This window comes from Gymnogyps californianus, chromosome 9 (genome assembly GCF_018139145.2).
Source record: "Gymnogyps californianus isolate 813 chromosome 9, ASM1813914v2, whole genome shotgun sequence".
NCBI lineage: Eukaryota > Metazoa > Chordata > Aves > Accipitriformes > Cathartidae > Gymnogyps > Gymnogyps californianus.
Window position 1 is genome coordinate 22,102,714 of NC_059479.1, and position 14,668 is coordinate 22,117,381.

Sequence of the window (14,668 nt, forward strand, 5' to 3'; positions counted from 1 at the left end):
AAATTTTAAATAATTTGTAAAACAGCTAACAGTATGTTCATACAACATGTAACCTGTTTGCCGTAACAGAATATAGGGCAAGTGTTGCTTAGTATTAAGGTGGACAAAACCATGTTTTTTTAAGAAGAAATCAAAATGCCACTTTTGTAACGTAATCAAACATTTTAAAATATAGCTTATTTATGCTAGTTACTTAATTGACTACGAAATATAATTCACACTGCCCTTCAACTGTATGTGTAGCTGCTCTGTTCTTAAATGTAAGGTCTGAGGATTAATAGCTCGTATTTTTCCAGAAATAAGTACAACAGTCCCTATCTCCAAATCAGTACTCTGCCTTTCGGCACATATTCTACTTGCCAAAACTAATTTTATCTCTCTGAGTGAGGGGTTCTATCCTCCCCCCCCGTCCTGTTTTCCTGTTTTTAATTTCTTTGCATTAATTTCTTCGCATTAATTTCTTCCCATTAATTTTCCCTCTTTCTTCATATACTTTGGTGAAGCATTCCCCTCCTTGTGTTCATACCCTTCCAATACTGTTGATTCTAAATTATGATTAAGTAATGTCACTTTTCTTTATCCTCTATCTTGACTCCTGAATTCATTTTGATTTCCACAGCTCTGGGGGCACTTTCATTTAGTCTGATGGCTGCTATAACTGGAATTGTCAACATTACCATACGAAGTATAGGTTTCAGTCTCCCCTTGGCATACTGATTATCTGGCATTCAGTGTTGATTCTTTCCATTTTATAGGAATGTTTAATAATTATAAATCTTAGTTCTATAAATAGTCTTTATGAAACTGTACTCCACTTTTTTACAGCTGGAAGAAATAAGTACTTGTCACTATAAGTGAAGTTCATTACAATGTTATAATCATATTAAACACCTTTAATGAGAAAGAACTTAAAAACTTTAATAAACTCTAAGGTGTTATGTCACCTCCATGCACTGGGGCTTATATTTCTTCTGCTGAGCTGCTTCTGTAAACTTTTCTCGCTGACAGCTCCGGAGCATGCATTGATTTCTGTCTGTCTCCAAGGAGATGCTCTGCTTCTACAGCTAAATCTGCAGAGAAACAGGTATTTTTTTTGTGGCAAGCTACTTTAAACAGTGTGAGTTTATAAAACTCGTCTGTTAGCTTTCTGTGTCTATCGCATGAGCTTTGTTCTCCTGGTTCGGTCACTTGGAGAGAAGGGGTTGCCATGTTTCTGACCGCTATAGGTATATGGCCTCTTTTTCTTCCGGTGTCTCTCTCGGGGTTTGTGCAGTGCCTTGTACAGCTATCCATAATCTGCTATCATGCAAATAAACTGGTATCAAAAGGAGAAAGAGAAGATCGGAACTGGAAAAAAGACCGAAATAGCAGGGGGAGAAAACAAAACCAGCAGCATTGGAGAGTTACTGAAGAAGGAACAGCAGGTAAAGGCAAAATTTGCAGGGGAAATATTAATATCAAATATATTAAGTACCTTATTAGCCTTAAAAGTGTAGAAAAAATAAAATGATATGCATTAGCACAGGAAATGGAATATTCTAAAGCTGATTTTTTGCTCAGGTCATGATAATGGAATATTAAAATTATTAATTATAACATTTTCCACCAAATACCACAGAGCCATTTGCTATTGTAAGTATGTACACACATAGGTAATGCCAGATTTTTCAGCGCAGATATTTTCTCCTGTCTTAGCCCTTTTGATTCTAAATATCCTAAATGAGGGGATACCGGCTATCCTATCACACTTCCATTATGACAATGATTTGCCAGACCTTTATCTTTAGCTTTCCTGGATTTAATTTGATCCCATTACTTCCAGCACTCCTTCCTTCTCGCGTCATTAATAATTTCTCAGCCTTCTGAAATGTTTACGGCACGGGGTATAGTCACCCCTTAGTTATCTGTAAACTAAGCTGCTAGCATTTTGCACTTGTAATCCCTTTTCCAAAAGTAATCGCCTCCTCTCCGCCCGTCTGCTGATGTGTTTTCTCAGTGTTAGATGAATGACAGAACGTCATTTTCAGTGTCCCATCAGAACACTAAACATTCCTCCGCGTATTTCATGAGAGGAATGTATTTCTTTCTTATGCAGTTGCGGCTTGCTTCAGAACTTTAGAGCGGTATTAGACAAAAAATGAGTGCTAGTCTGTACTAAAGCGAGTATGAACTGAATGATCAAATGCATGTTTTCCATCTTCAACCTTAGGGTCTTATTGGAAGGATGTAACAGCTCCTATCACTGACGCAGCGTACAGGCATATGGAACCTGCTCTTCTCTCCCTATTTAACGAGGACAAGACTGCAATAGACTTGTCTCAGAAGGGTATCATGAGGTTTAACAATACATGTTTGTCGAGCAATTTTGTAAATCTCCATTGGAGAGGCATGAGAGCTACGTCAAATACTGCGATACCGCAATTCAGGGTTCTTTTCTCCACAGGCAGGATATTCCGTGTAGCGCATGTCCAGACAGCTTGATATGGTGGAAATACTGGACACGTATCGTACGGCTGGGAGCCTGTGCTGCAGGTCGGATTGGTCCAGAATGCACTGTGTATGTATACGTACACTGTATGTATGAAGGCTATCTCAGCAATGCATACGGAAACATTGCAGAAACATTTGAAATCACTCGCAAGATGCTGCAGTGTTGGCTAGCCTGTCTGTCCAGGCTATCCCAAAGAGTCACAATTATCACATTTTGCCTGGTCAAACTTCCATGTTGCAAAGGGCGTATCACAGGAAGCGGATGTATGGAAGCCATAAGCCTGGAATTGCTGTTTATCTTTCTGAACGATGCCACTGGGCGGCACTGTTCAGACCAAGCTCTGCCAAATGCAATTACGATGAAGAATTAGATTAGTGACAGAGAAATGTCGCCTGTCGTTTGAAGTGAATCCTGGTCAGAAGCAAAGTTACGTATCAAAGTGCAGGCTAGAGAAAGCCTGCCTCATTAAAAATCAGCTTTAAGCCAACTGTCCTCTTCCTTTCCATCTGTCTGTCTGTCTTTCTCCCCCGCAAATGAGCTTACAACTCTCCCTCAAGGCAAGAGCATCAGTAGTCAAGCTCCGGTAGCTTTGAAGAAATCTTTATGTGATTAAGAATGCCACACAGAGTTACAGCTTCCTCACGGCTCTGCATGCCAATCAGATGGGAGTATATAGGTCATTGTAAATGTAATCCATGGCATATCTCTTATCTTCCTAAATTGGTGTTTAATTAGGAACCATTCTATTGCTACGTTATTCTGGTCTCAAAGGAACTATGGCTGAGCTGTGAGCTGTGTTAGCCGAAGGAGTTCTCCGAGCTAGCTCACAGCTTCACTCCGGGAAGGGCTTGGAATACAGAACTAGGTCTGCGCGGAGACGTGCCATGCCACATGCCATCCAGATTACGCCTGCCCCTCTGGCCGGCGCTCCGCTCACGGCTCTGCAGGCCGAGGCCTGCCTGCGCCCCAGCAACGAAACCGCCGGGGCAGCTGCTCTGCGGGGTCCCCCAAATCTGCCGAGAGGGACGTGTGCCAGCTCGGCCCCCTCTTCTCGTCTGACAGCGACATGGGTGTCTGGCTGCGCGTGGAGAAAGCGTGAGAGCGCTAACTGGCACTTTGGAAGAAGCACCCTAATGAACAAGAGAGACTTGATCAAGTACCGCCATGTTAATGGAGCTGCTGACCAGTACGAGCGATGCTTGCAGTTGTGTGGTTTGGGCTTGAGGACCCCCCCCCATACTTCAACGGCCCAATTTCTCAAAAAGGATGCCTTTATCTGTACAGCCAGAACAAAAATCCTCTTGAGGAGGTGACAGCTCGGGAAGGGCTTGGCCGCTCCCCGCCTCGGCAGGGAAGCGCCCGCCCCACTCGGGTCGCCATGGCAGGGGGGCAGCCTCGGCGCACTCCCGCCTCGCCGCTGCCCGCCGGCCAGACCCAACGGCCCCGGCGGGCGGGCGGGCAAGCGGCGTTGCCGCGGCCGCAGGAGGCGGCGGGCGGCGGCAGGGCTCGGGCTCGGCGGGCTCCGGGCGCGGAGCCGGGCGCTGCCGTGGGGACGTGCCCCGCCTTCTCCTCAGGGCGGCCGGGCCGGGAGCGGGGCTCCGCCCCGCCGCTCCTCCCAGCGAGTCCGCCGGCGTCCCATAATCCTCTCCGCCCCTGCCTTCCCGACATGGCGCTGCTGGGGGCTCCGTGGAGCCTGGCGGCAGCCGCCTCCCGCAAACGGCGGCTGCTCGCCATCGTCTTGCTGCGGCCTCCGGCCGCCGCCGCCGCCGCCGCCTGCGCGCACGGCTGGCTTGCGGGGAGCGGGCGGCAGCGGGCCCGCGCGGCCCCGGGGAGCGGCCAGGTGCGTGGGGGCGCCGGCCCCGGCCGAGGGCGGGCGGCGGCGGAGGGCGCCGGGGGCGGGCGGTGAGGGGCTGAGGAGGGGCGCCGGGCCCCGCGAGCTCTGCGAGGCCGGCCTGTTTCGTCCGTGCCTTGCCCGGTTGTCAGCGCTCGCAGCCCGGCAGGGGCCCGGGGGCGGGGGGGGGGGGGGGACGACCGGTGCCGCCGCCTCGCTCCCGGAGGCCGCCCCTACGGTCAGCCGCGGCGGGGGAGCCCGGTGTAGAGGGGCTGGGGGGCCATGGCGTGGTGCTCCCTTTGCAGCGTGCGTGGAGAGTGGTTTGGTCGTGACTGGTAAAGTCTTGGGCAAGTTTGGGCCCAGACAACTTCAGGGTGAACCTCTTCCTCCCTTGTGGTGGTGTTTAGGTGACCGTTCTGTCTATTCACGGTGCGTTCGAGCATTTGAACATCTTTTTGTGGACAAGCATTAAAAAGCAATGCCTTTGAACGGATACTAAACATTTGTATAGAGAATAACTTATGCTGACAGCTAGTTTTGCCATTATGTAGGGAGAGGAGATTGGAATTGGAATTCTTTCTGTCGGCACTGGAAGGCTGTAATATGTTCTAGTGAATGATTTTTTTGTTACAAGTAAAGAATTGAGTATCCCAAATTGAATGAGTCCAGCTTTCAATAATTCATGTGCATTTTTCAAAGGAAGTGTATCTCAAAGGTTGAGTGAATGAACTTTTCGTAAGCTCTCAGCTATTTCTGTTTGATAATAACCTTTTTTTCCTTCTTTTTTTTTTTTTTTTTTCCCCTCCAGAGTACCGCTATTTATGACTAGCTTTTCATTGTCACCTGCCTTGATTAGTTGCCCCTGACAGGCAGAATTCTGTCATGGACTACGGTCGAGTTCATATCACTTAGTAGATGAGATGAGCAGGACTGAAGTAGTAGATTTGGGGGAGTTTTGGTTTTGAAACTTGTGCAAGACAAGAAGCTGCGAGTTGAAGTTGATGCAGACCAAATATTTTTCTCATGTATTTGGATACGTTAAAATATATCTGGGTACTCAGTATTGTCCAGTGTTCCTGGAAACTTATTTCAGGTGTTAGTGAATAAACAGCAGCGTTATCATGGTGATGTATAGAGGTATTAATTATAATCCTGTTTTCCTTTTGAATGTTTTTATTTTCATGTGAGAAATGCCAGTCCTTGCTGATAAGTTTTAATTGCCACATGTCGCTAAATGTTGATTTGCTCTAGATTTTCTGAACTAGGAAAGCTAAGGCTCTGTGTGTAGTGTATATATGTATTGATCTCTTTGGCCTTTTAGTTTCTAGGCATTTCTGTGTTAGAAAGTGGTCAATTATGCATTTCTTTTTTTACAGCCCGGTGATTAATTTTTACTTCACTTCTGCATCAAGCTCTATCTGGATGAAAATTAGAATTCATTAAATGCACAAGCAAGATCTTACATTTGTACCACATTATGACAAATAGGCAACACATTTTATTTAAGTGTGTTGTGCAAATTTATTTGATTATTATCTAGCAGGAGGCTCAAACAGTGTTCTGGAGGTTTTTGGTTATAATGTCCTTCAAAATTTTGGGACTAGTTGACATGATTTTTTAACATTGAATTAAATTTGCTGACAGAGGAAAATGCACTGTCCTGCGGTTTCAGTTTCCTTTTTTTTTTTCTTCTCATTTTTCAGCTAGTTCAAGAAATACTGAGCCTGCACCACATAAGTGACTGTCAGAAGTTGGCTAGGCACTTCAGCAGGTTGTATTTCAGAGTGATTAGCCATTGATTTTTATAAATTAGGTAGTTCAGCATTTAAAAAATCTTCTGGGAGCAAGTATGTGCATCCCATTTTAGTTTCAGTTATTTAATTGTTTTGCTATGTTTATACACTAATGAGAACTGTAAATATTTTTAATGGGCTTATTCTGGAAGCTTTTCTATATATTAAGAAATTGAAGAAACACACCTGGTTTTGCATTTAAAACAACTTAAACTTGTTTGCCGTGGCCCTCAGCTGCATGCTTCACAGTCGTCTGGGAATAAGGTTTAATGAAAGTAGTGTTTTATAGCATGTGTTCTCATGAAAGCCCCCGGGCTACTGTGTGATGATACATCTTAGTATATATACTTTAGTGTGTGGGAAAGCTCTTATATTACCTTTATTGCTATATTCTAGGTATCAAATATGGGTTAGATTTTGCACTAGCTTGTTTGAATATAACCAAGGGCAGTAAATGTGAAATAAATGCCCGTGATACAGCCTCTTAATCTCACATGGGATGGGAGACTGGCAGGACCCAACCTCTTGAGAAATCCAGATAGTTGGCTTTAATGGCATGTCTTCCCTAAAGTGTTCCTAAATAGTAAGAGCCTTCCTGGGAGGGTGCACCTAATGTGGCGTGGTTATACCAGCAACACAGTGCTTCTCAGTGCTGTAGTAAAATCACTTTTGTGAGTAAAATCAACTGTACAACCTCAGTTCTGCTTTTATTGATACAACTACACAAGTAGCAGAGGTTCGTGACAGCATAGCTGTGTCAGTCAATAGTTGTACCTTTTACAGGCACAGACTGGTAAATGGTATAGCCGTAGCTTAACTCATGAGAAAAAATGTGATTAAAGGAAGGAAAAAGCTCTGGTGAAATACGACCATAAAAGCAAAGTTACTAACCATTCTTTTTGAAAAAGATGATTTCACACACTTACCTGTCATCCTTCTGCTCTACTTTGTGTCCATGCAGTACTTGATCCCCCTATCTTCATTGTTTCATGTCGGTTGTAAGCTTTTTTTAAGCTTACAATTAGTTGTAGGCTTCATTGTATTATCATACAATATATGTATTTTCTATGGCACTTAGTACAATGCGATTCAAACATATTAGTTGTTTGGGTGCTGTTGCATTACAGATCCATGTCTTCTCTCACACGTGCATTTTTCAGTAGTTTTTATTAGAGCCTTGCTTTTCTGAGTAATAAGACATGTAACATTTGTATCCTGGGGAGGAAAATAGCTAAATTTATGGAGGGGAAAAACAGGTGTCATAAATATTGTGGAACTGTGATCAGACTCCATTTCTTGATATTGAGATCAGTTTGTATTTCCGTAAATGTAGCTCCTTCAGTTCACCCTCCTGTGGTTGGAGTAGGCAGGGGTTCATCGTGTCAAAACTTGTATTTTGAATTTAGGATCTCTGCTGAGTAGTAAGAGAGAGAATGAGCGTGTTGGATGTGGCCTGCTCGGTAAAGTAACCAAAGAAAGACTGTTTTTTTTTTTTTTTTTCTAGGAAGCTTAGGTGTTTCTTGTAGAATAGTTTGCCTGCATCCAAAATAAAAGCAATGGCAAATTCTATTAGATCTAAAACTTAAATGGAAGGAAAATAGCATTTGACTGAAAAGGTCCAACAGCCTTTAACTAAGCATAATTATTTTACTAGGAATCTCTGTAAGTCAAGAAATACACTGAGGGTTTTCTTTCAGAGAGTACTTTGGCAGTTGTAGAAAGTAGGGCTTTGTAAATTATTTTAAGTGTAACGGTAAAAAATAGAAGAGACCTTTTTTTTTTTTTTCCCCTTGCTTTATCTTGCCCTTCCAGCTGCCACGTGAGGTGATAAAGAGTGTGGTGTTCTGCATAATTTAATAATACCCCTTGCTCTGGAAGTGATTGTAAGAGAAGTTTCAGGTATTTTTGTTGATTTATATTTTGCCCCCCCCCCCCTTTTTTTTTTACCTGAAGCCTGGTCTGTTCTGTAAAATTATACTGATGTTTATTGTCCAGATGTCATTTCACATGTCTGTGTGCATTGCTAAATTCTCTTCTCCAGACTTTGATGATGTAGTTGAACAGCTTGATGCATGGGAACTATTAATCAACAGTCTCCGCTAGTCAACAGTCTTTACTGACAGATATATGCTTAGTAACGGAGTATTTGAAATTCCTTGAATTTTCAAAATCCCTTTATAGAGAAAGTATTGCTGCTGAGCAGATCAGCAATCCCATATGTCTGCCTGTAAAAATGGACATCTAATAATACTGAAAATTGTTGCGAAGAAGGATATATAATGAAGTAGAACAGATGGAAATATGGGAACTTGATCTAAAAGTCATTTGGGGAATACGGGGAGGGGCACAGGGTAAGCAACACTCCCTGTAGTAGGGGGTGCTGTGGTGTACATTGGGGTGCCTGCTGTGATGCTGTGTGGGTTTTCTGTTCTGCCATTGAGACGTGTTTTACCAAAACAAGCCAAATGTGAGGGTATATTAGTAAGATGTTACGAGGGAAACTCCTTAAGATATCTTTTTGTTAACTTTCTTGGTTTCATTTGTTCTGGGTATGTGTACAGAGCAATTGCACGTTGGCCATTGTTAAACGTAACTCTGGTTAAGTTTATGTTGTTCATATTGGTGACAGTTTAGTCTATATTTATACCAGAATATTTTCACCTTTTCTCTAATCTTCCTCTGCTCTTTCCTGTTCATCTTTTCTTTTCTTGCCTTGCAAACTCAGGAAAATTAACAGTGGGACTTGAATCCTACCTTCCATTATCTTTTCTGTTACAGTTAGTTTAAAAAAAAAATCTCCACTAGATTAGTGCAGTATGTCTGGAACAGTATGTAACATACTCCAGAGAGAAGCTTCTAAGTGTGGATTTGACCTTGCACAAATGTGTTTAATCCCTGTTGTTTGTTTGCATTTATAGTATTTAAACTACTACCAACAGTCATGACACTTTAGCAATATGACTTTTATGTGCAATCAGTACTAGACATCTGTTTCATCCTTTAGAGTATGTAGAATCATATCCAAAAATACATTAAAAGAACATAACGGTGCAGAGTCAGGCATTCAAAAGTTAGGAAATGCCAGAATTAAAGTTCCCTGCGTAATTTCTTAAATTCAGAAATAAGCAGGACTTGCTCCTGCTCCTTTAAAGCAATAACCTGCTACTTCTGTCTGTTGCAGTAAGGTTCAAGTATGCCTTTCCTTTGTAGTCTTAGATCTATTGGGAAAGATTTGTAGTGAGGGAAGGTGGAGTCCCAAGTCTGCCTGCAGGATGTGTGGAGAGTGACAGGGTAAGCTTCGGTCCCGCTCATTTGGGCAGTTTTGCTAATAATACTATGATGGCCGGAGGACTTATCAGCGAAGTAAATTGTTCACCTTGTTTAATTCTTTGTTTGCTGAGACTTGGTTTTTAGCAAGAGCTTGGGAGAGGATTGAAACCTGCAGTCTTCCAGGCTTAAGACTGAAAATAAGAACAAGTTTTCCTGTGTACCTTGTGCAAATCTTTTAATCTTTTTGCTGTATTCATCTCTTAACCCTGTGACAGTTTATAGCTTCAGTCAAACAAGTAGGCTATCTAATGCAGTAATTGAGACCAGATCTGCTGGTGTTTTCAATAGAAGTTGTGTCTCTCGTACGTCAGTCAGAACTTTGTGAACTTTGGGGTCAAAGGATGTGAATTGTTAGTAAAATGCTTGTACGATGTCCTATGAGTACTCTCTAGAAGAACAGTAATTAGCTTCTTTCCAACAGCTGTTGGAGCATCAGTTGTGTACTCCCATGTACTAGGAATATACAACAACAGAAAAAAATCCAGTCAAATACCTGCATTTCAATTCTTACAGTACTCAAGATTTTTTCTTGCAAGGCCAAGCAGGAGAGAATGGTACTGCTCAGGAGAGGTTCCAGCTGTGTTGTCTTAAGAGAAGCCAAAGCATAGTTGTGAGCAGTGGTTCATCAGCCCCTCAGCTTCTCTTCAGCGTGATGACTTAACAGTCTTTTATCAGCATCATGTGTTTAAAGAAGTATGAATGCTGGTGTAAGGGTGCTGAGGGTTTCATTATACTGGCTGTACTCTAGGCTGTAGGAGACAGGAACTCAATCTCATTGGTGTGAATGGTATTAAGCCTCTCACCCTGGATCATGTCTCCTCTATAAATTCTAAATTGTCGTAGTTTAATCCATACTTCTGAATGGCTTCTGTCCTGGTTTCGGCTGGGATAGAGTTAATTTTCTTCTTAGTGGCTGGTACAGTGCTGTGTTTTGGATTTAGTGTGAGAATGATGTTGATAACACTCTGATGTTTTAGTTGTTGCTAAGTAGCGCTTATCTTAAGTCAAGGATTTTTTCAGTTTCCCATGCTCTGCCAGCAAGCAGGTCTGCAAGGAGCTGGGAGGGAGCACAGCCAGGGCAGCTGACCCCAACTAGCCAAAGGGATATTCCATACCATAGAACGCCATGCCCAGTATATAAACAGGGGGAGTTGGCCAGGAGGGGCGGATCACGGCTCTGGCATCGGTCAGCAGGTGGTGAGCAATTGCATTGTGCATCATTTGTCTTTTCTTGGGTTTTATTTCTCTTTTTTTTATATTCCTTATTTATATCCTTATATATCCTTATATCCTTTTGTTATATTCCTTTTCATTACTATTATTATTATTATTAGTTAGTAGTGTATTTTACTTTAGTTATTAAACTGTTCTTATCTCAACCCACGAGTTTTACTTTTTTTTTTCCTCCTCCCCACCCCACTGGGAGCAGGGAGGGGGAAGCGGCTGCGTGGTGCTTAGTTCCTGGCTGGGGTTAAACCCCGACACCTCTGACTGGTGAAGCAGGTGGAGTTGTATTGATGTAACTGCCTTTGCTGAATTAGAGAACACTGCTGCCTTTTGTATTGGTTGTACAACTTAATTTGGTGTTGGATTCTAGGTACTTCACAGATGCCACGATAGTGGTTACTGCTAGGAGTGCTTATGCCTCCTCTTGCATGTTGGTGGGAACTTTTATCCAAAATAACCATGCCTTTGTAACGATTACATTAATTTGCAGTAACCTGGGATGTGCTGAGGCATCTTGAAATCCTTCTCTTTTTCCATTATATTTTCTGTTTATGAAACTGTCACTGTTCATATGGAGAGCATGTTAGTTTAGATGGAATCCTCTGTGCTGACATGAAACTGGAAAGTTATGAGTGTATCTACAATGAAGTGCTTTATAAATGCAGCTCCTTCATTTAACCCAGGTCTTGGAAGCATCAGGGCAGTTCACCCAGGCCAGTTAGTTCTACTAAGTGCAAAAAGTGTGACTGTAGTGTTTACTCTTTCTCTGTATGTAATGTCATATAGTGGAAATGTTTGAAATAAGCAGGTCCCATGTGGTGACTTGTGGGGGAACGATCTTCATTTTCTTAAAAATGACTAAGTTATAACTTATGGTATGTGTCTTAGGACAAGAGCAAAGGAATGTTTAAGGCAAGGTATAAAATATATGACAGTGCTACTGTTTGTCAAGGTTAAAAATACCCTTTTTTATGATCAAGTTTTGGTTTTTTTTTTCCTTTTTGACATTTGTCTTTTGCCTTGGGCTGATGAGCAGTTCTTTCGCTGTTTTGCTCTGTGGTAGTGATTTTTATATAGTGGGAGGTGTATGGTTAATATTGCAACAGAGCAGTAAAAGATTTAATATCGAATGTGTCAAAGATGATGTGGCACCATCATTGCTAACCAAAAAAGAGGTCCCTGTTTTGCCACTGGGGAAGCACTGCCAGCTAGTCCATCTAAGGAAAATAAATAGTCCTTTGAAACTCTTATGGAAAATTAATTGCTTTCAATGTAACAATGCTTTACAAAAGCATGCTACAGTTGGTGCCTAGCAGTATATCTATTACAGACACATTGATGAATATGTGAATACTGGGTATCTTGTGTCCTGCCTACCTAGACCTTGTAGTCAGCCATGCTCTAATTTCTGATAGTCCCAGTGCTTCCCAGTCAAGAGCTGTAGCTTTGATTAGCCTTGTGGTCTGTAAGACAAGCATGGCATGAGCTGAGCTAAGAGGAATTGGAAATGACAGAACCTATAAGCATAAGAATAACAATTCATAATGAAAAACAGAACAAAAGAATATTTTAAAGAAGTCAGAAGACAACCTGCGCGAAAATTAAAATGAGAAGAAAGGGAAAACTTTGGGCTTTCATGGTATAAAAGAAATGAAGTCTGATGGGAGTGGGGATTCGGGGAAGGGAAAGGTTCATTGTCACTTAGCATTTTTAATGGTTGACTGTAATTTATTTTACAGCTGCTCCCCACCAGTTTTCTTTTTCTGTGGTCAGTTGTTCAAAAACAAAGCCATCTGCCTTGTTTTCATGTTATGCTTGTTTACATAAACTAGATCAATATTCTCTGAATGTGAAGTGCATGTTCTGCATTACTCCATTTTCACTTTTTTTTCCCCCTCCTTTTTATTCTTTAGATTCCACCAATCTGCAAGCAAAGATCATGGCACAGTCTGGGGGTAGATTATTCGAGGCCGTTATTGGAGGCTTCAGAGGTAGGTATAAATTGTTTTTGTTGCTACTTGCAGGTCAGAGGAAACTCAAGCCCTTGGAGCATCTTTCAGTTTAGTCTGCTGGTTTGGGTTTTTTTTTTTATTTCACTATTTACAGTTTTGAAGTGCAGCAAGTTAAATAGCAAGTTATGTTTCTGCCCCTAGAAAGGGAGATAACTTTGCTTAGGAGCTTCAGACTGTTGCACTCGCTTCAAGAAGTCTTTCTGAATTTCTAGAAAGTAATGATAATACATAACTTACAAAGAAGAGTTGTTAAAAATGTAGGTTTTGTGTGTTGATACTTAGATTCATGTTGTCAGGCATAGAAAATACCAATGCATAGAAAGCTGTGAGCTTTCCTTGAGTATGTAGGGCTTTATTACTTTGAAAATCTGCTTAGGTTGTGGAATATCAAGAAACTGTGGAAATTATTCTCATCGTTCTGAGTGCCAGGATGTCAGGCTCTTATTCCTGAGGTCTGCTTGCCTTAACACTAGTGTAAACATAAGGAAGATGCAATTTTTACTGTTCATGGAATAATTATAACACATTTCTAAGTAACACACTTTGCTTGAATGAAGCTAGGAAATGTATTTGTCTTGTTTTTCGGGTTTTTTTAATTATAAAAAAATAACCACTTATAGAACTGACTTAAGCAGCTAAAATCTTTTGAGGGTCACTGGAACTTCAAAGCATGAAATCTACTTAGATTGTTTTTTACAATGTTTTTCTTTAAAATATGAAAAATGAAATTTTGATTTGGGAAACCCTGAGGTCTGCTATCAAACCTTATACATAAAATGAGATTCCTAAAGAGCTTTTACATAACTTGAACCCGGAAATTGTCGACATATAGCAAGTCTTTTAAACAAAATGCAGACTCTTTGAAAAGCTTTAACACGTCCATTGTTTGTGGCAGGCACTTTGAAATTGAACTTGGAGAAACACCTAGTGGTAGTGAGTTATATTTTTTTAGTACATCTACGTGCATTAATAAATTCAGACATTTTCTCCCTATTTATTTAGCAGGGGATCTTGGCCACATGTTAAGAGAAGTGAGCATTTGTTTTTAAAAAGCAGGTTCTTTTCCTAACTGCACCTGTACGTGCTGTACATGGATTGCAGCAGCGGCTCTGGACCGGGTTAACTTGTACCTGTCGTATGGCACCAGTAGGCTGTTCTTATCCTGATAGGGAAGAGAAGCATGAAGCGGATTTATCTATTTATTTTGCCCCCAAGTAAAGTTACTCTTTACGTACATGGGAAGAGTATTATTGCTTAAGTGTGTTTCACTTTATGTATTAATGTGCCTGAGTACCATTATCCTCCAAAACTTCAATTTCTTTTCTGTGTTCTTTAGTCCTCTTTTCAGTTTTTAGGTGTCCTTTTAACTGAAATATTTAAGGCTCTGTTATCTTTACCTCCTGGCTGCTTGGAACATGCTCTTTACTATACTGCTAGATTTATAGTGCCTTTCTTACTATTGTTTCCTTAAGCAAGGCAAGGTTTTTAGAGAGAGGTGGTATCTTTTATTAAAGCAAGCTGATACAGTTGGAGGATGAGGGAGGGAAAACAGACCAGTAGTTCTTCTTTGTGTTGGCTTTTACATGCATGTTTCCTGAGGTTCTTGCAAATTGACTTTTCATTTTCACACAGATCCTCCCAAGGTGGCAACTGATAGAAAAGAGGATGTGTTGGCATGGTCATGCAGGTGGAGGGCTTCACACAGATCCAAAGGAAAGGGTAAAAAATTGCTTTATTAGTATTGCTTTTTAAATAAAAAACGTGATCAGCTTCCCCCCGACCCCCCCACAAAAAAAGCTGAAGACCCCAAGCAACAATTTGTGAAAAACTGTATTGGTAGATACATGAATACTGTAGCAGAGTAGATACTGTTTAATTGTCGATGCAGGCTTACTAGCTCTTAAATCACCAAATGTTTGTAATAACTGTATTGAAGTGCTTCAGTTTTTTTATTAAAAATACAACCTTAGTGTCACACACTCCT

The 14,668-nt window shown here is 41.5% G+C and overlaps 2 protein-coding genes across 2 annotated transcripts in view; one reads left to right on the forward strand and one right to left on the reverse strand.

The window, feature by feature from the left end:
* SLC16A2 (solute carrier family 16 member 2) overlaps positions 1-14,668 on the reverse strand; it is a 437,579-nt gene that overhangs the window by 99,695 nt on the left and 323,216 nt on the right. The window lies entirely within an intron of this gene.
* Positions 4,158-14,668, forward strand: part of ABCB7 (ATP binding cassette subfamily B member 7) — a 42,275-nt gene continuing 31,764 nt past the window's right edge. The window contains exons 1-3 of the mRNA XM_050901502.1: positions 4,158-4,331; positions 12,586-12,663; positions 14,317-14,403. Of these exons, the coding sequence (XP_050757459.1) occupies positions 4,158-4,331; positions 12,586-12,663; positions 14,317-14,403 (339 nt within the window). The remainder of the gene's footprint in view (positions 4,332-12,585; positions 12,664-14,316; positions 14,404-14,668) is intronic.